The 21,828-nt window shown below is 41.6% G+C and overlaps 3 protein-coding genes across 12 annotated transcripts in view; 1 reads left to right on the top strand and 2 right to left on the bottom strand.

Annotated features, from left to right (window-relative positions):
• ITGA2 (integrin subunit alpha 2) overlaps positions 1-4,241 on the top strand; it is a 68,408-nt gene extending 64,167 nt beyond the window's left edge. For both annotated transcript variants that reach the window (XM_065663197.1, XM_065663195.1), the window contains 2 exons: positions 1,795-1,911; positions 2,670-4,241. In XM_065663197.1, coding sequence (XP_065519269.1) covers positions 1,795-1,911; positions 2,670-2,759 — 207 coding nt within the window. In that variant the 3' untranslated portion in view covers positions 2,760-4,241. The remainder of the gene's footprint in view (positions 1-1,794; positions 1,912-2,669) is intronic.
• LOC136005591 (molybdopterin synthase catalytic subunit) overlaps positions 1-16,086 on the bottom strand; it is a 40,356-nt gene extending 24,270 nt beyond the window's left edge. For 6 of the 8 annotated variants that reach the window (XR_010608805.1, XR_010608807.1, XR_010608804.1 and 3 more), the window contains exons 1-4: positions 15,997-16,086; positions 14,993-15,128; positions 13,987-14,140; positions 12,454-12,577 (exon numbers count right to left, since the gene is read on the bottom strand). Coding sequence is in view for 2 of the 8 variants with exons in the window: in XM_065663198.1 (XP_065519270.1) it covers positions 11,209-11,277; positions 12,454-12,577; positions 13,987-14,140; positions 14,993-15,113 (468 nt within the window). In the remaining 6 variants the exon portion in view is untranslated. The other 2 variants (XM_065663198.1, XM_065663199.1) reach the window with 2 other exon arrangements.
• Positions 16,070-19,529, bottom strand: MOCS2 (molybdenum cofactor synthesis 2). Of its 2 annotated transcripts, none has more exons than XM_065663200.1 (4): positions 19,426-19,529; positions 18,906-19,027; positions 16,268-16,414; positions 16,070-16,157 (listed from the first exon to the last, which is right to left on the bottom strand). In XM_065663200.1, the coding sequence occupies exons 1-3, from the start codon at positions 19,435-19,437 to the stop codon at positions 16,288-16,290; spliced, it is 261 nt and encodes an 86-aa protein (XP_065519272.1). In that variant the 5' UTR covers positions 19,438-19,529; the 3' UTR covers positions 16,070-16,157; positions 16,268-16,287. The 2 variants fall into 2 exon arrangements, with proteins under 2 accessions (XP_065519272.1, XP_065519273.1); XM_065663201.1 differs by having other exon boundaries at positions 16,268-16,371.
• Positions 19,530-21,828: the final 2,299 nt, after the last annotated feature.

Raw genomic sequence — 21,828 nt, 5'->3', positions numbered from 1 at the left:
AATAGGACAGTGCAGAAGCAATCTGAGTTTATTTCCCTCCTTACACCATTATTTCAGACCAGGGTGGTAGGATTCATTGAAGTTAGAATCTACATTAGTCATCCACATCAGAGTTAGCCCTTCCATAAACCCTAATCTTTAGAAAGAATAGTTATTTCTGAGATGCAGTTCCTCTTATCCTAAAGACAATTTTGAAAAGAGTAAGTAGGGTGAATTAAGCCCTAAAAAAGCACATCCTTCTCCATTGGAAGCTAAGGATCCATACTGTGTACATATAAAAAACAGCAGATGAGGTAAATTGCAGCCATGATGTCTTACTGACCATGCTTTAACTTCACGAAAGATACTTGTTCTTGGGCATTGACTTACCTCTCCAATAGTACCACTTCACTATTAATCTAATGGAGAAAGCATTACTAGGCAAACTGCACATACATATGATATTGGCTGTCTAGTTTGGATGAGCTGGGTTGCTGTGTAGCCAAATGAATTAATATTGCCTTGTTATGCTATGTGGGGAAGCTGTTTAGGTGTCTTTGCGTAAAAGCTTTCAGATTTTTTCCAAGTTGGAAAGGACTGCCAGCTGGAGGACAGAACGTTAACCTGCTATAATCATCATTATGGCCATTCGCTTAGAAAATACACAAAGCCATCCTGCCTCAGTGAAATGAATACACATAGCCACGCCTAGCACAACACTGGAGCCTTCCAGCAGAAATGACTTAAATCACTGAGATGTCAGTCCAGTGCAAGTTTCCCAGAAAGCTTAAGATTAAATTACACCAGACAAATGAACTGAGCAAGCAACCCTGAGAAAGTAAACCAGTATGACTTCTTTTATCATGTTTCAGGAAGGAAAAAACCTTCATGCTAAATGCATGTCATTCCAAGATTAAATCCAAAGATTTGACAGTTCATAAATATTACAGCAATGTGTCCCTGAGCAACTATGTTATACGCAACTATGTAGTTGGTCATACCCAATACAACTAGATAGGGTAACACCTGAAAACTAACTTCCAGACATCTTATGCTGTCCTGGGAGCTCTCTGGTATTGCTTGTTCAGGAAGCATATGTGTTCTAGAAACACTCCTGACTTGTTTGACCCATACATCTTAACAGAAAATTCATGCAGTTGTCTCAGGAGAACATGGATTAACATGAAAAGACCTAACAAGTTGTTAGTGGCTACCCAGAACGTAGGAACAGCAGGCAAAGGAGACACTTGCCCAGCAGGAGGGGAGAAATTTCAGCAGTTGCAGTGAGTGTATGATGGTGTCTAGCCTCCATAATTAGTGTTGCCTTCTGCAGCTGCCCACCACAGGTAATAGGCTCTGACAATGCTCCACTGGAAGTAGGTCTTCTCCACGTGATGCAGCAGAAGTCTGTTTTGAGCAGATGGGGCTTCATACCAGTCTATTCCCCGCCTGCATGTAAGCATGTCTGGCTTACCTAGTGATGGTGTGTCTGGGCAGTATAGAAACATCTCTGAAAGACCTCCCACTACTGGAGAGGCAGAAAGCTTGTAGGAAGATATTGATTCTTTGCCTGTTGTTTATTGCCAGGAGTGATGAGGGTCCCTAATCCTTAACTGGCACTGCCATGTGCCATGGTGGTGCAACCAGGTACCTGCAGACACCAGTGAAAGGGCTGTAACTGCCTGTTGTGTTCCAGTCGTTGATCCTGGAATGTGTGCAGTCCAGCTATTCTTGATTAGTGAAGTATTTGATTTACAAATCCTACTTTATATGCAATTAACATTAACCCCTAATGCACAATCCTTCTGTTTTCAGATCCCAGTTACAATAATGAAGCCAGATGAGAAAGCTGAGATACCAGTTGGTGTTGTTATTGGCAGTATATTGGCTGGACTTCTTCTGCTGTTAGCATTGGTTGCCGTTTTGTGGAAAGTAAGTAGGTGTTTATATTATTAAAAAGAAAAGCAGAGAGGGACAAACACATTTGGGCTATTTTCTTTGGAACCTCTGGTTGCTGGAACAAAACTGCAGATGCAGCTTGGTGGTATGAATAATACTGCATTGGCATCACACCCTTGATGGGAGCATTTAGAAGCGCTTTAAACATAAAAATTCTGAAATGGGCCCCCATAGAAATTGGCAACATGAAGGTGATAAATGATTTTTCAATAGTTCAAAATGGGGGCTGTGGCATTGTTATTTCTTTTTGACACCGCCTGCCTCCTTCCATAAGTTCCCAGCTGGGGTCTGAACTCCCATGATATTCCCAGTGGGCAAGGCTGGGGAACAGAAGCAAGGAAGGAGAAGATATACACTGGGCAGAGGAAAAAGACAACAAAGAAGGGTGAGGACAAAAGGTCATTTACAAAGGATACCAAGATCAGGAGGAGAAAGAAGTTCTATGTGCCAGGGCACTGGTGTTTGAAGGGCTTCTTGGTGCTCCAAGGAGATGCTGGCACCTTGGCAGGGAGTCAACTGGCTAATCAGCACTGCTGTTTTGACATTTAGTTTCACCAGGCAGGAGTTTTAGGGCAGCTCCTTTTTAGAGTTAGGAATTGTCTACAAATCAAACACTGTATGTGTGTGCATGTACACATATGCATTTCTACCACCACACTGTTTAGCTTAGTTAAGTAAAGTAACTATCAATGACTTACTGTGATGTGGTGTTATTTTAATACTTCTCACAGCTTGGCTTCTTCAAGAGACAGTATGAGAAAATGACACAGGATATAGAAGATGTTGATGAAATTACAGAACTAACAAAAGACAAAGACTGAAGAAGATGAGTTACATGGATAAAGAGATCTGAGCCACCAACATTAATTGTGATCCAGTTGATTCTTCAGCTGGAGTGCCTTAAAGCTTAGTAACATTTAAACATTTTTCATGAAAAGTGTCTTTTTATAGATGAAAATATTTTACAAATTCTACTCTATTATAAGAGTAACTGCAGGACAGTTTGTTGGGGTTTTTTTGGTTTGGTTTTTTTTTTCTGTTTCTTCCCCCAAAATGATTTATAGTGCCTTTTCTTGGAAATTTTTGCCTTTTAAACAAACTTAGCCCTTAGAACTGGCAGGTCTGGAGTTTACAGTAACATATTGTGCCAGCAGTCCTTCTCCTGATCCACTGCAGAGTGAAACAGAGCAATTTATTTCAGATTATTGTGGAATGGCATCAGTTCGTAATTCAGTTGACAAGTACCATATGTGTAAAGGACATTTTCTATTAAGTTGATGATGAATGTGTGGTGAATACTGCTTCCAGACTGGGAGAAGAAAAGTAATTTTTTTCATTGACTAGCTCCATCCTTATTGTCTTAGAGAAATAATTTGCACCAGCAACCCTTTGTTTTAACTAATCTATAAAGTGGGAACTGCATATGAAGATGCCTGTCTGGGTGCTACAGGACAACTGGATGGGCAAACTCTTCCAAAAGTTCATCATATTCCTTGCACTAAGGTCACAACTAAATTACTGAAGTATATTGTTTGGGGGAAATACTGCCAAATAGTATGTATAGCTGCCTTCTGCATACTTTCTCTCTGAGAAAAAAAATATGAATTTCATAATCACAGCATGTTTTCTGAATGTTGTGACTGGTTTTCAGACTTAAGCTTGGGAAGCACTACCACTACTGTTACACTGGGCTTTAAGCTCACAGTCCCTCTGACGTGAGTTTGGTTAGGTATACATAAATAGGGAAGACAGTCAGGATTCTGCATTTCAATTCTGTAATGAAAGATTCTGCAGGACTTGACTTAAAGCATGGAGTGAATTAAAGGGGATGATCACTGAGGAAGTATGTGCATTAGGACAGGGGATACTGAAGATCTAAGCTCTGTAAATTGTTTACTGCACTTGTTTCTTTAGCATCTCAGTGCCCTCCAGGAGACCAAAGTTCAGTATAACCTTCTTACCTGTCACATTTTATTTGGTCCCTCATGTTCATGCCATGATGAAGTTAACTTATGTTTTGTACATTAAAGTACTGTAGTGCTCTGGAAGGAGCTCTGAACACATTTGGGTGACTGTGTTGGTTACACACCTCAAGTTTATCAGGTGCCATTAATGCTGCCTGGTTTTAATGAAAGTTCAGTCTTAAAGAGGCACATGCTGTAAGACTGGTAAGTCAGGGGAATTGGCATTTTGGCTGCCTGTCTCTCTCATGGCTGGCAGTTACGCTTATAATTGATTCTGAGAGAAGATGTGTGTTTTGCCTATATGTACACTGCCATGGAAGTGAGATTGTTTCTAAATTACCTGAAAACATTTAAATGTGCCTGAATCAGAATCCAAAGTCATGTTTTCTTTCCCCCAAAGCTAGATTGTAATTATGCTTAGGCACCTTTCAGATTATTTTCTGAGGGACTCTTCAAAAACTAGTCTTGCGATTGTTTCAAAGTTTTACTCAGTCTTTTGTGATTGGTAATCAGTTGGGAGCCAACCACCTCTTTGGCAAACAATGGCTTCATTTGCAGTGACAGCTGGATTGTGACCAGTGTACTTTTATAAGAGTTTACGATTTGTATTGTAGCTATGAAATGTTACGTTTTGGGATGTTTTGTTGTTTGGGTTTTTTCTAACATTTTGAAAAACAATCCAGATTCTAATCTTGACTGTCAAGCAAGATTGTTGCCATCAGCTGAGTTTATGCCCAAAACAATTATTTTAAAAGTAAAAAAAAAAAAAGTATGTAGCAATTTCATACAACTAAAAAATAAGCTCCTGACTTTATAATTATAAACCCTGAGGGCAGATGCTCTGAAAGAAAACATAAAAAATTGTCTGCCTCAGTTCTTGTATAAACTTGTGTGGAAGAAAACACCCCACACCCGTATGTGTGGGAAGCTCCTTCATAACCAAGGTCATGCACTGCAGGCCCAGAGGGGGAATTTCACAACACAGCACATGGCAGCATCCTTCATTTCTGGTGCTGTCTGCAAGGGAAATGGAGGTATCCACCCAGATTTCCTTCTTCCACCTTCAGCAGGAGGTACAGGTCAGTATCTGACATCCAGCTTTTTTGGGGATTTTACAGTTTGTTAGGTAGCAATGACGCTGCAATTCACCAGTCTTCACTGGGTTTTGCTTTGTCCCAGACACGAATTTTCCCCCAGCCTGAACACAATACTTTTTTCCCAAAATAAAGGGAAGGCATAGAAATAGGTAAGGTTTTTGTATCCTAACCACTTCAAGTTACTAGTTTTTCTTTTACAATTAATACTTAAATGGCTAGTTCAGTTTATGTAATGGGTGAGTTTATTGCACTTTTAACTTGGCACAGCCACAAATAATGCTGGAAATATTATGTATATTTTGTACTATGTGCAAGGGGTTGGTTGTTGGGGTTTTTGTTGGTTTTCTTTTTAGGTCTACTTTTCTAAATCAGCATTTTACAGGTGAAAAAATATTCTAAAATGCTGAGCTTTGGCATGTGCTTCCGTTTGTGCTTGCAGCAAGAAAAGTCAGGAACACCTTCAGCAAACTCAAGTTGGATCTGATTCTGGTCTTGAAATCTAGTTGCTGACTTCTTGAAGTACTAATCAAGTCCAAATCAGACTTAGTTCCATATGAGCACATGTACAGATTTGGGATGTACAACAGAGTTTGTAGTGAACTGACTTCTGAAAGCTAGCATGTAAGCTCTATGAGAGCAGGGACTGTACCACTGCAGTGCCCACCTGAGGGCCCAACAGTGTTACTACAATAAAACCAAGAATACTGCTTAACACAGAGTCGTTTATTTTTCAAACAGCACCCTAAAGAGAAGCACTGCATAAAATGGGGCCAAATACGTATTTGTTCCAGTAGCACATAATGAAAACCCTAAGGGGATGACTCTGCTAGATATACAAAGAAGCTGCACTTCATGCCTTGATTGTTATAGCCACGAGTATAACACTACTGGTCAGCTATACTGTAGTCTAAGTTCACAGTAGTGCAAACTATCTATATTTGAATAGGTCTGGTTGAATAGTTGGGTGTTGAAACCTTAATGTGGTCAGGTCTTCCTATATACATGGGGTTATCATCACTGGAATCTAAAATGACACTGTATTTTGCCATTCTTATGCCCTGCACTTTATACTGTGTACAGAATTGGTCAGCACTGGCATGTTCTGACACCAGCTCTAGCTACTCCCCAGCATACAATGGAAAAGATGAATGCAACATTTCAACAGAAGTATGGTGGGAAAGGAAGATAAGAAGACAATAGTAAAAGAATCATGGCAGTAACTATGACCTGAAAACTAGCCACTTTCACAGAGCTTTCTTTTTTTCTTCCCCCACAACTCCTCCATGCTTTTAACTGTGGTACATAAATGAGGCTACCAACACTTCTATAACACAGAACCAGACTACCCTAATCTTAAGGCACAAAACTCCATCTTTCACCAGCTCGCACTGTTCTGTAGAACTGAAATTCAGAGTGTATGTGCTGGTTTTGGCTGGGGTAGAACTAATTTTCTTCACAGTAGCTGGTGTGGGGCTGTGTTTTGGATTTCTGCTAGAAATAGTGTTGGTAACACAGGGATGTTTTAATTACTGCTGAGCAGTACTTAGAGTCAAGGGCTTTTGTGCTCATCACAAAAACCCACCAGCAAGCAGGCTGGGGGTGCAGAAGGAGTTGGGAGGGGACACAGCCAGGACAGCTAACCCCCACTGACTCAAGGAATATCCTACACCATATGACATCACACTCTGTATATAAAACTGAGGGAAGAGGAAGGAAGTGGAGACATTTGGAGTGATGGTATTTGTCTTCCCAAATAACTGTTATGCATGACAGAGCCCTACTTTCTGGAGATAGCTGAACATCTGTCTGACCATGGGAAGCGGTGAATGAACACACTGGTTTGCTTTGCATGTGTGGCTTTTGCTTTATCCATTAAACTATCTTTATCTCAGCCCAAGGTTTCTTGCTTTTACTAGACCAGTTCCCTTCCCCATCCCACCAGGGGGGACTGAGTGAGCAGCTGTGTGGGGCTTCATTGCTGGCTGGAGTTAAACCACGACAATGTAGTACCCTTTATATCCAAAACTGAGGTACAACAAAAACTTCAAAATCAAAGACTAAAGAAAATGAAGTATGAAAATGAATCTCAAAATCTGTAGCTAATTGCCACAACTTTTTATTGCCTTTAGGGGTAATAAAGTATACATAGTTTTAACAGCCTCAGAATAGCCAAATTCTATCTTGTAAGTCAACATTTCTGCCCTCACTTATGATCAGTTATTAATATGCAATCACAGGCTTTGCTGTGCTAACAGTCTTTAAAATGTATTTGTATCTTTCTCTTAAAGCAGTCAAAATAGAAGTTTTAAAACAGACCTGCATTAGGATGCTAACTTTCGTCCCACTTGGTAAGATGAAATTGTATGGTTGGTTTGACTATTTTGTTTTTAAAGACAGGCCTTAGCTACTCAAACTTCTGATTTATAGTCATCAACCTATTCTTAACTCTCCCTCCTTAAGTACCTCCACAGGTACTTAGTGGAACTAAGGACACTTAGTGGAAGAGCTCCAGTGAGATTCCAGAACTTTTTAAGAGGCAAGGGTTTGCACTTTCTGCTTTCACAGACAGTTTCACTTCGTTAATAATTAGTTCTAGAAGTTTTTTCCTTTAATGTTTTTGATGGAGCAAATGAATGCATTAGTTTATAAAAGTACAGATTCCTTGAACGGCTGTGGGAAAAACGAGGTAAGGGAAGAGCCGAAAATCTCATTTGAAGCTGAGCAATAGAAAGGCTTCATTCCTGAGTGCGACAGTGACACTTAAGATGAGTGACAGCCGAAGCCAACGCCTGTATTTCCCAGCAGAGGCAGCACCTGGGCAGACTGGGAGCGGCTCCTCCCGCACAGCCGTCTCTTGGCTGCCATCTCCTGGGTAGGCTCCTCATAACACAATCCCGTCCCACTCCCAATTTCCTGACAATCCATCAGTAACTGTTTTCATAGTATGCATCAGGCTGAGTTTCTCTTGAGAACAGAGCAGTATAAAAGATCAAAATCAGGAAAGGCAATTCTTAAAATTAAGCAATGTTGGTATATGGACGTTCTCTCAGACAAAGGGATGGCTCAGTGCATTCATATTTTGCCAGCAAAGATCAAGACATCTCTTCAGAAAGAAACATTCTCATTCTGAAGACATGCTCTTCCTTTCCACAAACACCCCCCATCTGGGAGATCTCTACAGGAATCACAGGATGATCCTCTGGTCTTAAGCGTCTGGTCTCGGGAACATCTGTCTGCACCTGGAGCCACCACCACACTGTGGCACACCTGGGAGAGCCCCAGAGGAGCTGGGATTACCCCTACCCCTCCCCTCCCCCATAGCCAAGGCAGAGAAACAGCTCTCATCCCAGAAAGCCAGGACTACATTCATTATATATAGATTTGCAGCTGCCTACCCAGAACACAAGGTAGCCATCATCTGCAGCCTAGTCCTGCATGTATGGAAACCAGGACATGTGCAGCTGCATCTTTCCCTGACACGCAGTCAGACACAGCTGGGATTCATCCCCTGGCCTGGAAATTTGGAAGCACTTCTGGGTCGCTCCAGACACAGCCTTAGGCAGCTATCTTAAGAGTAACTTGCTTTCTTACAATAATACCCTAGCAGAGACGGTAGCCCTACAGAGGGAGCCACAACACTGAGCTGGGGGCATGGACTTGAAATTTCAGTGAGATACATTTTACCTCTGATTATGCACACCACCCCTCCTAAGGGTATTTCCATTTCGCTTTTAGATGCCAGATGAAGAACCCAAAGTTACACAAGACTGATACATCATTGTTCCAGAACAAAGCAGTACTTGCCTCATGCACAGCTAGGGACACAAAATGACATTTCATTGTTTTGACCATGGCAGTGTACACACATTGTAACACTCAGCTGTGACTCAGTACAACATGTCTTCCATTCATTGTTGCTGGTCACTGCGGGGAAGTACACAATTATTCTTTCCCTTCTTTTCTGCACCCTCCTTCCCAGCTGCACTGCTGATGGGGAAGGTGCACTTAAGGTCACCCTGGAGAAATACTCCAGGAAGCTGCAGCAGTAGAGAGACACTAGTGCAGCACAAGAACTGCCCTTGGTCACAGGGGCCTGAGTACAATTTAACTGTTTTAATACCACTATTTTTCTGTATAAGAGCACAGCACCAGTATGCAAGCACTGCATAGGTTTTACTTCATTCATAAACCATCCACTACAAGGCAAGCTAGCCATTTATTTTTGTGAAGTTCGTATGCTAATTCATTGCATGGTAACAACAAACATGAACATGGGAAAATGAATACCAAAAAATTGAAAAGTTTGTGTATTTCTTTCTTTCCTAAAACCAGAAAGAATTACTTGATAGTCATGTCCTGAAATCAGGACATACAAGAACTGATGTGTATTCAGGATTCTGTACAAATGTCATTCAAATAGCAGAGGGCTTCTCTCCAGCCTCCAAAGCAAAGGAATATTCAACTTTGAATTTGCTCAGCTATGCTTAGATAATAGGGCCCACACTGTCTGGAGGCTGCACATGTGTAAGCACGCAAGGAGCAGCTGCTGTCCTGCAGAGGAAAGACTCTCTCACTTCACTGAGGAAAGTGCATCAATAAGTTAATAAGCACTATTAACCATGCTTCTGCCTGAAGTTGTATGTTTCATTGGGGTTTACTTATTTAATTCAGATACAGTAACCATCACTAAATATTAAGACTGATTGAAATCACTGGGGAGAAAAAAGATCATCGACTATTTTTCTCATTTTATTTTGTACAGCTAGCAGCTGTTTGTAGATTTTTACTGCAGACAAAATGAAATGGGTTACTCAGCTGAGATTTAAGTGTCATGTGATGTAACCATATATAAACTTGAGCAGATTATTTTACTTTTCTTTACCTCATTTCCCTTATTTTGTATCTATGTTGTCTACACTGATAATGACGAATAGATAAAACTGTCTCTCAACATCAGTAAAAATGACATACATAATGGGACTTTGAACTCTCAGCACTGAAACACTATCATGGCACATTAAAATAATATACAATCCTGAGTAATGTGCTCTAGGTGACCCTGCTTGAGCAGGAAGGCTGGACTAGATGGCCTCCAGAGGTCCCTTCGAACTATAACCATTCTGTCATTCTGTAAATAATGTAAATAAAATTCTCTTACTCAGATGAGCAGCCCATTGTTTCCAGTGGAAGCACAGGCATATTATGTCAGTCTCTAACTTTTAACTAGGTTTCAAAACAGTAACAAGAGGAAAACTCTATTAAAATCCTAAATGTGAATATAAATGCATATATAAACTGCAAGAAGTTCAGTAGACTTCCTTTCCTTTGAAAAAATAATCCACTTTTGATGACTTTGAATCCTAACATGTCTAAAGTTGAGCTACTACAACTAATTAAACTTATACTTGTCTATTTATCATAATAGCTTGGGGATCTTTATTTCTGCAGCACCATACAATTACACAGCCAAAAAAGCTCCTTCAAAATTAATCATGTCTAGACATCATTAAGTAGTTACAAGTTTGCATGTTACTGCTAACGCAAGTTTGCTGTTGGTAGAATATTTGATCTAACATTGAATCAAGGTCTATCCATATTTTTTTAATGCAACGGACTTGTAGGATCTGCTGCATAGTAAAAATGCTGCTGTGAGACAGAGCTACTGGAATGCACCCACTACTAAAAAGTTAATAACTCTTGAGAATAGTTTGTATTTGCTTCTCTGTACCAAAATGTTTCATCTACTTCAAGTAGCTTTCATGTTACAAGAATGTCAAAACAGCACAGAGCTTGCAAAATGACTCTACAGTCATATAAAATTTAACTACTAGTGAATTTCTTTAAGATTAAAAAAAACCCAAAACCCACGATTGTCCTGTTTTGACCTCCCATACAGTCAGTGAACAAAGACTACCAATGTAAATCCACTAAAGTAGTATGTATCACAGAAGACAAAACAATTCACGATCAAGAACTTTAGGTAAATTCTATTAAAAAATTACTCCGTGTCAAAAATGCACTGAGATGATTTCAAAGGAGAGTTAAGAACACCTAATTATTACTCATTTATTTCACTTAGTCTTAATCAAATTACTGATTGAAATGTCTAGTACACCTGTTTAAAAATATATAGATTCTTCGTAAAAACAACTCAAAGCTAAACCATTACGCTCATTAGAAACAGTAACACTTTATTTTTAAGAGTTGAGCTATTTTCCTGAATTTGCCCAAAAGCATTCCTTGTTCTCTTTCCAAGAATATTCGTCCTCATAAATCTCCTGCAAATATAAACAAAGAATGGGAAATATTGTGGAGTCTGCTACATACAGCCACAAGCCAGGCCAAACAACTCAACAGCCATCCTGCTATTATTTACTGATCACAACAGGACTATACAGCACTTGGATAGCAAACAGAAAAGAGGGCAGCACCCTTAGAACATACTGACTTACATGTGAGTAGATTATAACTCTCAGGCTGAGCCCTATTAAATTTAGAAGAGCCCATCCATACTGAAGTCAATTCAAGAAAGAGATCTAGAAGAAATTACATATAAAAGCTGTACAGTCTACAGCACTCATATCTGAAACTGCCCTTTTTGCATGTTGCCATGTTACTGTATCATCATTTATAGGGATCAAGTCTATATAACATGTCAGTATTAAAAAAATAAAAATTACAATACACAAAATACAGTGAGTGTTTAACCTCCAGGACTACCCAGCAGCAGTCCAGTCCTATCCAGCACATTCAGCAGAGCTCTGAGACCCTGCTTATTCTTTCTGGAACCACAGAACTCCCAGTCTCCTGAAAGAAGTGTCAGAAAAGTGGAGTAATGAGGAGAACATCACACTTTCCACATGGCAAATTCTGCCTGGGACAGAAGCAGAGGTAAGACTCATTATTTGCATGCAACACTGTGGTTATACAAGGAGGCTCTTCTAGACCCAGGCTGGTCTCTTCACACATTGTTGTGTGCCCATACTAGCTTTGGGACCTCTGGTCATCCCTTCATTATGTGCTGTTGCTTAATGCTTTGTGCTTTCTCAAAGCCATAGGGATGAGGAGAAAACAGAAATACAAGAAAGCCACTTTTACTTGCAAACTATAATGCTGCCCAAAGCAAATCTGACTCAAAGCTCTTCCAGAAGCCTGTGCGGAACTGTTCTGCCACTCAGAAAGCCTCAGGGCTCCTTTGCTTTGATCCCAGGATGGCATTAAAGGAAGATGAGCTGGATGGTACAGGCAAGGGAGGGCCTTCTAGATGCCCTACCTGCCACAGGTGCGCCTGGCTGAATTAGAGAAAATCCACTGGTGCTAGACATTTAACATCCATCAGGAGCAACTGCTGCCCGCAATGCTTCAGCAGATTCCCTTAAAAGCAGCAGCAGCCTTCAGACCAACTGTCCAAGACTCCGGCACAGGCCTAAAATCAAGTTTGTCCCCAAACATACCTTTTTCCATATTGGGACGGATGCTTTTAAGCTATTGATGCAGTACATTACAGCTTCAAGGGATTCTGCTCTATGTGGAGAGGAGACTGCAATAATTACACTTGCTTCAGTTATTGGAACCACACTAGGGAGAGAAGAGGAACAACAGCAGCTTTAGCTAATGCTTAACATCAAGAGCACCCAAAAGTTGTGGCCATGTCACGTCAGTATTCTGGCCACACACTCTCCTGACTCATTCATACTGAGCAAGTGTCAAGCCATGTTCAAGATTATACACTTTTTAAAAGAAAGAAAACCACAACCAAAATCAGTACCAGATGTGAGAATTCCACAATTCAGAATAAATAAACCCACCAGACATAGGCTTTTTTTCTTCCATTCTTTCTTTTTTTTTTTTTTAATAATAAAACTTATGGAATTAAAAGGGGAAAATCACTAACTTGCAACAGCACATAGGAAACTCACTGGATACTGGCTTAATAATGAACCATAAGTTAGGAACAGCCAGTTCTTATCTAAAAACCTAAGAAATCACCTCAGTTTGCACAAGAATTTGTGAAAGAAGAAATTAAGCGCTTCAAACTATGCAGATTTTGCAACGAAAACTTTTTGACAAATTTGAGTTTAAAATTATGAAGTTTTTCCTGTTTGGTGTGTTATTAACAGAAGTAGCACAAGGTTTTGTTTTGTGCCTCACAAGAGTAATATCCCCAAGAGTTGTCTACCAACCATCCCTTTATAGTAATACTCCTTTGGCAATGAGGTCGTATGAAAATCTAAGTTTAAATGCTTTCAGCCCTCAAGAGAAGCACTCCCGCTGTTGCCTATAGAGGAAATCTAAGGAAACTACCCCTCAGAGCTAATATTACTCTTTATTATCACCTCCTTGAGTTCCTTCTGCTGAGAGAAAAGGAAACAAGTGGTTGCAACATACTCTGCATACCCTGCTAGTTTCAGTGAGAAATCTGATGAACCATGAAGGTTCAAAACTATGTCAGACACTAGCATTACGTGTTCTGAAACCAAGAGAAAATGCTTATCCAAGACTCAAGGAACAACAGGAGGTTCTCCAGCAAACATGGCTGGCAATTACCATGCCTCTCCCCTTCCCACAATCTTAAAACTTTCCCTATGGCATAATTTAACTTAAATCTGACAATAAGAACATTCTGTGGTACCTCAATGGAAAAGAGGGGGGAAAAAAAGTGCTGCCAACTTCACATCTTTAAAAAAATAAACAAATAAACCAACAGCCTCCCCTTTCCTAGAATGAAATCTCAGTCCCTTCTCCCCACTTGCAAACTATCACACCAGCATCAAGGATCCTGCTGGCTAAACATGCACTCCAACAAACGCTACCTATATATACATCTTTGAAAAGACAATTTCTAAAACTTAGCTCCACAGTGCAAGCTTTGCTGCATCACAGTTTATAAAAGACTCCTGCACATCCTGCAACTATGTAAGCACAGCCATGCACCAGACAAGGATTAATATTCCACATGCAAAAGGATGGGGTCTGGCCATACATACCCAAGTCTATGGTGCACTGCAATATGTCTGACTGATGGCCATTTTTGTCTAACATCTCTGCAGATTTTCTTTATTTCGGTCTCTGCCATTGACATATATGCTTCGTATTCTAAGTGGATCACTTTTTTCCCTTCAAAATTATTTCTTGTAGTACCTAAAATGATTTATCAACCAAAATCACTAATAAATATATACTATATGTTTATAATATATTACATTACACATTTATTATATAATAATATGTTACATATAAATACCAAATAAAACCCTGGATCTTCTGTTACAGTCAAGGTCACCACTGTGCAAGTACAAAAAACCTCCCCTAATCATGGCTGTGTAAACGGATTCTTTGAACAAGAGAAATCTTTGATAGACAAGGAAGAATTTAGTTTATACAAGTCTGCAGTCTGTAATGCCCAAGGCTGAGACATCTCCTGTGGTAACAGCTAAGGTGCTATTACTGCATTTGCCCATGTAACATTTAAGTGTTCAGTAGTTAGAAGACCAGTAGCACTACGGCTTAAACACAAAAGGGTTTCTAGATGAGTACCATGTACATTAAGCAACAGGACAGAGCTAGCACCAAAGCTTAACCTTCACCCTCCCATGGGTAAAACAGTACTTTACATTCAACAAAGGCCTGAGTTGCAGGAGCTTTCATACAGGCACAGACCTGTGATTTGCTTAGCCACAACATCCCACTTCACACCTTGAACAAGTTATGGCCAAGGGTGTGGGGAAAACAGCTCCCAGGCAATCCTGTATTCCAGAGCTGTTGTTCTGTCAGCCCTAGGACAGCTGAAACAGCAAGGAAGCTTCTCACCACTTTGTTCCAGTGCAACTGTTCAAGAGCTGCCATGGTCTTGTTCTAAATAATTCAGAATGTGTTTTCTAAACATCTTGGGTTTGGTCCAGGAATTTTTTTATTTGAGAAGCATGAGTTTGGGGTGTGCACAATCAGACTATTTACACATCCAAAGATCCAGCTCAGAAATATTAAACTCACCAATGAACAGAGACACTGCCCCACAGCATGGTGAAATGACCAGCTCTGACACTTCTTCTACAGAGAGCTTTTCAGACTTGAGCTTGATAAAATCTTTTGGCACATCTTCGCTTTCATCCATAGCTCACTAGAAAAGCTGAAACCAGACAAACTCTGTTGTTGGTTTTGGCAATACTAGCACTGGCCAACTGCTTTATATTCAGTGCTGATGCCTCAATTTATACAGAAAACATGCACCATCTACTTCCTTGCCTCAAGAGACCAGTCTCCATTACAAATTCACTTCTCGGCAGCCTTGCCTCAACTGCAAATTATCAAGCAGTGACCTGGTTTTTAAGGCAAACAGGTTTATTTCCTAGTAAGAAAGCCTGTTCCAGTAGAACAAAACTAGACCTAGTCTGAGGGCTCAGTTTAACAGTACAATCAACCAGCATGGACCACTGTGCTAGTAAATTTGTGGCAAGACTATCAGCCCCTCCTCCCCATCTTATCCAGAAATCAAACAAAACTTAAAATAGAGATTTCTGATAAACATGAATTCAACTTCTAATCCTCTCTGGGACATTTATAACCTCATATTATCAGTCTGTTGCAGTGACACAGGAGACACTTCTAATTTCTCTGAGCAGAAACCGGTCATCAGTTCATGTAAGAATGAGAAGGACACAAAGTATTTTGAGGAGCAGGAAAGGAACGAGCTGTAGTAAATCACAGATTGTTAGAGTTAGAATGGACTTCAAAAATACATGGACTGCCACTTCAACACATGCAAAGAAATGAAGTTCTTCTAAGGCTACCTGTTCCTTTGACAGCAAATTCTAAAAAAAAAATAAATTAAAAAAAAAAAATGCAGCAGTCACTTCTTTTTCTGTATCATCTGTTAAAAAAGTGGCATGAGGTTTTTCATTATTATCTTACTTGGTAAGCTGCATATCCACTGGCAGACAGAAACAACTGCGAAAGAGTAACAAGACCCAAAACCCAAATTCAAAATGATGACTGACCTCTCTGGCAATTTTCTTTGAATTACCGTTTATGCATTAATCATTTACTGGTGCACTAACTTGTAGTTTCTGGTCAACGTTTTCTGCAGCAGGAAAAACAAGTTATGTTCTCTCAAAAGAGTATCAATATGGAGGGGAGAACTGCAATCACATCTCTGGACCTAAACAAAAATAAAAATTAAATAAATTACTGGAATATTACACAGAATCCATGAAATATCTTAGCACAGGATGACACTCCATAGGAAACTAAGCAAGAAGTGATACTTACCTAACAGAACTTGGGTAGATTCATCCTCCACTAATTGGTGGGATAATGGCAACCTCGTCTCCAGGCTGCAGAACCAGGAGCTGATCTCCAAGAAGCACGTACTCCTGCCGAACAGCAAAAACTACTTGATCCCGGATGACAGCAAGCCTGAAGGGAATTGGCAGGAGCACAAACAGATTTCTAAATAGAGTGTTTGCATTTAAACATGAGATTTGATTAAACAGCAAAGTGCTGCACTATCTAGTGCAGCTGAGGTAAACAGCATTGAGACTTATGCAATCCTGTTTGCAATACCCTTACAAAAATACAACAAACACCCACCTCCTACTCAGGTCCTCCTGTGGTGGTTATGCAGAAACCAAGTCAGTGTAACTTTCAGAAGTCAAGAACTGCATCTGTCACAGGCCTGCATCAGAATGAACCAATGCATACCAAACCCACTTTAGCACTTCAGCAGCTTCTAACAAAGTAGGTAACTCAAGAGGTAGCAACCATCCGATCTGGGATTAGAAAGAAATGTTCCCTTGATTCAGCCTGGCTGGACTACAGCAATTTTCTTACACGGCAAGAGGCATTATGGGATGCTGTTTGCGAGATCTCATGAAGATTCACTAGTCAGACAGTTGCTCTAGTATAACCTCACAGTTTATGAGGCTTTAGGTCTTTTGTACTTACAGGTCTGAAATTTACTATTAATAAGGACTGGCTATAGAACTAAGAAGGCAGATATGGTGTGTTTTCTGGCAGATCTTCTACATAATTTTGGATTTCACATCTGTGAGACCTTGCTGTGAGAGTCCACAGCTCTGGATACCATGAGACAGGGACTCACTTTCATGACTAAGTGCAATCAAATGGTGAGTATGAGGGCAACGCCAGTAATACACCAGAAAAAGAATGCAAATGCTTTTTTTAGAAGGTACAGGTGGGGTAACTGCTACTGTGTGAGGCTCCAGAATCTGGCACTGCCGGCAGAGAGCTCTATCACCTAGAAACAAGTAGGCATGCCAAAAGGGTGAAAGCAAAAATTATCTTATTTCCTACCAGCCAGATAAACAAAAGTAGGCAAGGCACAGGCTGCGCAAAACACAGTAGCACTGTCTCAGAGGGCAGCATGAAGTGTAGGACTGTATGGAAGCAAAGCAAGCCACTAAGGAACTGAGCAGAGCTATGAAACTGAAGTGCCCATTAGAAGGATGGGCTCTAATTAATGTCATTTGTGAGTTAATTCACTGGGGAAAATGGGTGGAACAGAAGAGCATTGTCAAGTATGCTCAAGCTGCAGTCTGAATATCCATTAGCAATGTGAATAGAAGTCTGTGGTCAATGCCCTACAGTTAAGTTGAGGTTTTCCAGAAAAGCTAGAAGCAGAAGCATTTTCCAAGAAGGCCACTGTGAAGTATATGCACATGCAAAATGTACTGCCCCAAGTCATCATTCATAAAAGGACAAAGTTGACAAACTATGGCAAACTGACAAACGGTGCTGCTGCGGCTTCTGCCACAAAGTAAAATACACAGGATGCAAAGTAAAATACATACACTCCCTACTGCCTCCTCCCCCAAAACACACTTAGTCTCAGTTTTTTGTAAGAAAAAGGTCCCTGGTCCAACATTTGGTTAGAGCATGACACTTGAAAACAGATGGCATTGATAAATGGTTAATTTTATTCATTGCCTTTGAGAGCAGGCCAAATAAAAAATGGTGGTGCCTAAAGGAAGACTCTGGCACCTAAATCCAAAGTTTTGGAAATTCCAAGGCATTAAACACTAAATCCTGAGAACCTCAACCTCTGTTATACCATGCCTTTATTGCTTTTTTTTTTTTTTTTTTCTCCACCTTCCAGAACAGTGTTGCACCTTTGTCCCTTTGTCTATCAGAGTCATTCTTGACAGGACTGAGCACCTTCTCTCAGCCTTAACCTGAGGGGGAATTTGTGCTGACACCTCCAGAGAGCAGCAGTGCTACATGGGTCCTTACAGTGCACAACTGCACACTCCCAGGACCAGACTTGCTATGAAATGCCATCAGCAGTCGGTGTTTGTGCATTTTTTTCAAAGCAAAGGAGACAGAAAGTGGCCAAGCCTATTTACTGTGTAAGTGGCTGAGTGGCTGGAAACCTGTGGCAGAGCTTCAGCTCCTTTCCTGACTTGCCTTCTAGAGCATGCTGTAAGCTCTGATCAACGGCTAACAGTACCATTAAATGTAAGTGATCAAAAACACCTGCTTGCTATTATTCTTATTTATTGCCCTGGCTATGTTTGATTCCTCCTTGAGCCATCTCACCTTTTCCACAGGTTAGTAACACAGCTCAGTCCTCACATGCAGCATGTTTACCACACTGTGGCCCTCCTAGACAACAGGCCACGTCTCAAGGTACCCCTCAGGCTTAACTTTAGTGTACATTTATTGAACCTAGCCTTTCCCTGTTTATACCTAAAGCTACAGCACTTCCAACTGGCCAAAACAGAGAACACTTGCTGCAGGTTACAAGAACAAGGTACTAATGCTGGGTTTATGGTACCAAAGTAGCGATATATGTTCCAGCTCAACTCCAGATGCTGAACCTGTGTTTATCAAAGAAGCCCCGGTGCCACTGAACTTTCTGCGTCACGGCGGCAGCAGCTCTGCCGAGTACCTGGGGTGCACCTTGACGATCTCCTCCCAGAGCTGGAGCGCGGTGATCCGCCGCGGCACCGAGAGGGTCTCACTCCGAAGCCCTGCCAGCTCCGCGCTCCGGGCAAAATACAGCACCGAGACCTGCCCGGGAACAAACGGCGTCAGGGGAGCGGGGCCTACCGAAGGAAAACAACGCTACTGCACGTTAACTTCTCCGATAATACCAAAACAAACAACCGAAACCAAACGGGAGTGAGGAAAAGCTTTCCCTGGGTTTTGTTTTGCCGGTTTGGGTTGCCTTAACGCCGATAAAGCTCTGTGGCGCTCCCCGGCTGCCAGGAGAGCAGGGAGAGGAGCCGAAGGGGGGTGTCTGTCAGCGCGGATCCGTGCACTGCTCCCGCCGCCCAGGCCTCGCCCGCCGGGCACCTCTGCTCGCTAAAGAGCGGGGCTGACGACGCCCCGCCGTCCACCCTTCCCCGGCACCCGCCTCGCCTGCAGCCGGGGCCCGCTCCCCAGAGGCGCCGGCCGGCTGCACGTACCTGGCAGCGCATGGAGCCCCGTCCGCGGGCGGGGAGCCCTCCGCCGCGGGCTCACGGTGCGCCTGCGCCCGGCCGAGAAGCGTCGTGCCCGGACCGCCCCTTGCGGCCTAGGCTGGGAGCGCGGCGGCTCCTCGCTCCGGTAGGGTCGGGATGGGCAGGCCTGGGCTGCTGTAGCCCGGAGGCGGGCACCTTCTGTTGCCCCGGCGGTAATGGAGGTGTGAGGCGGCTGTGGGAGATGGTGGGAGAACAGAAGGTGAGAGGCTGTGCGTTTATGGCCCAAACGCAGCCTCTAGTTTTTGCTTAAAAGGCGGATTATCACATGGGCTCAGTCTGCAGAGTGCATAGGGATTGCAAGTGGTTTCAAACGTGTCCACTGCCCTGCAGATATTATACATCCACTATACAGGCACTTAATAGGTATACATAACATGTAAAAGCTAAAGACCCTCCAAAATGCTGATACAGGATTCTGGGTTAGGCTCTGTTTCAGTGTGGAGGTTGTTGGGGCGTCTGCCTCTCCCTGGCCAGCCATAAACCGTCAGGAACTCCCTGTATGGAAAGATGTGGTGGAGGAATGATGGCCAATCTCCTGCCGTTGTGCGCCGGGCAGGAGGAGAACACAGCATGGGGTATGTGCCAGATGCTGCGGCCAGGCCCACAGCAGTTGTACCCCAAAACTGCATTTTTGTGGGTGGCCAGGGTTATTTCTGTGCTTGCCTGGTAACGTTTGTAACCCCGTAACAGTAAAGGAAAAGCTGCTCCTACCAGGTCAGCCAGGGAAACTGTGGTTTTTATCAGTGACATGGAGTTTGCCATTGGTGGCTGTGATTCAGACAGGTGGAAAAAACATCCGTCCTAGATGGATACAATAATGTCAGAAAAAAAAAGGGGGGGGGGGAATAAAGCACCTTCAAATACATGATTACTATCCATTTAAAATAATGACTGAGAAAAGAAACAGACTTTTCTATGTAATAATTCTTGCCTCTGAAGTACAAAGTCAGCGAAAGTTACAGTGATAAATTTTTCCAGAAAAATATGCAGTAGAAATACTGTTATTTCCATGGAGTTTGTACACCATGTGCTAATCTTCTGCTGTGTGGAACAAGTAAGTGATTTAAACTGTATTCTTTTTTTGTAAATGATTTACTACTATTGCAGATTGAACTCTCCCCAAGACAGCATGTGTCATGTGAGTAAAATGATTGATTTTTTTCTTCTCTGGGCTGTTTAATTTTGGATCTATAAGTCTTAAATAACTTACTTTGAAAAGGTATATATGACCCAGCTAGCAAGTGGCTGGCATGTTTTTCCTGTGCAAAAGATGTGCCACAGTTGGCTGTCCTTAAGGTGAGGTGACTGAGTGCTGGGCTCATCTGGAGCAAATTAGCCTCTAAGCCTAGAAAACAGTGAGTTTTGAAAGATTTATCCTTATATTCCGGGTTGAATTTAGAGTTAGGTCCACTATGAAATAAGGAGAGAGGAGCTACTGGCAGTGAATTTCTGGGTTTTCTTTATTTGAGCTCCAATTAGTGACTCACCTAAGCTAATTCTTGAGTATTTTTCAGATGATGGCTCAGTCTTCAGCCCTTCGTTAAAGGCAGAATTTGTGCCTAGAAAGGACAGCAGTAGAGTAGGATAATCTATTAGCTAGGTTCTAGAACCTATACAAAGAAATTAAATGTTCTTAAACAACAGTATGAATTAAGCTGAGGTGTAAAATGAATGTGTAAACCAAAACTCTTCCTAGATTCCTCTTCATTCTGGAGGTCTCTTCTTCCAGGAATACTAGCCTCAGTGAGAGGTGTAACTACTACAGTGCTCAGTTTGCAAAAGTGAATTTTGGTTCATATTGCTTTCCTTTATTTGTGTGGGTTTTTTGAGGAGTAGACACCGGCGCCAGGCAAAATGGAAGCTGTTTCTATAGTTCTGGAGGAGATACATTAGGTCTTTAGAGACTGGGATTCAAAACCCTCTCTTCTCTATAATTTCTATAGGCTATCTCCACATGATTTTCTCTCAAAATATTTTCTGGTTTGGGTCCTTCTTTCAGACGCCATTTTCTTCCTGCAACTTTTGGTGTAATTGTGAGTAGCTACAATGTATATCATCTAGTTCTAAGTGTTATTTACTGAGTCTTATGTTTTGAATTAAATCTTGTTCTGAGCCATGGGGCCTTTGCTTTATCTAACAGGTGTGTATTCGTTCTCCCACACCCCTGTATGTGTTAGCCTCTCAGAATGCTGAGATGAAGCTGTGATGAAGCCCTCCAAAGCAGACATTTCCTATTCTGCTTTTCAACCTTCCTTTATTGTAATAACGTTTAATACTGAAAAAGTGCAAATCTGACTGTATGGAATTCTCTTACACCACCCAAATAGACTACGACTTAAAGAAATTCAA

This window comes from Lathamus discolor, chromosome Z, assembly GCF_037157495.1.
Source record: "Lathamus discolor isolate bLatDis1 chromosome Z, bLatDis1.hap1, whole genome shotgun sequence".
NCBI lineage: Eukaryota > Metazoa > Chordata > Aves > Psittaciformes > Psittacidae > Lathamus > Lathamus discolor.
Note: the sequence above shows the minus strand (reverse complement) of the source record. Positions and strands in the feature narration are given on the sequence as shown.

What these genes read in the sequence shown, in the direction of transcription:
- MOCS2 (XM_065663200.1), bottom strand. An exon ending in ATCGTCAAGGTGCACCCCAG is followed by an intron (nt 16,415 to 18,905) that starts GTACTCGGCAGA and finishes AATTCCCTTCAG; the next exon opens with GCTTGCTGTCATCCGGGATC.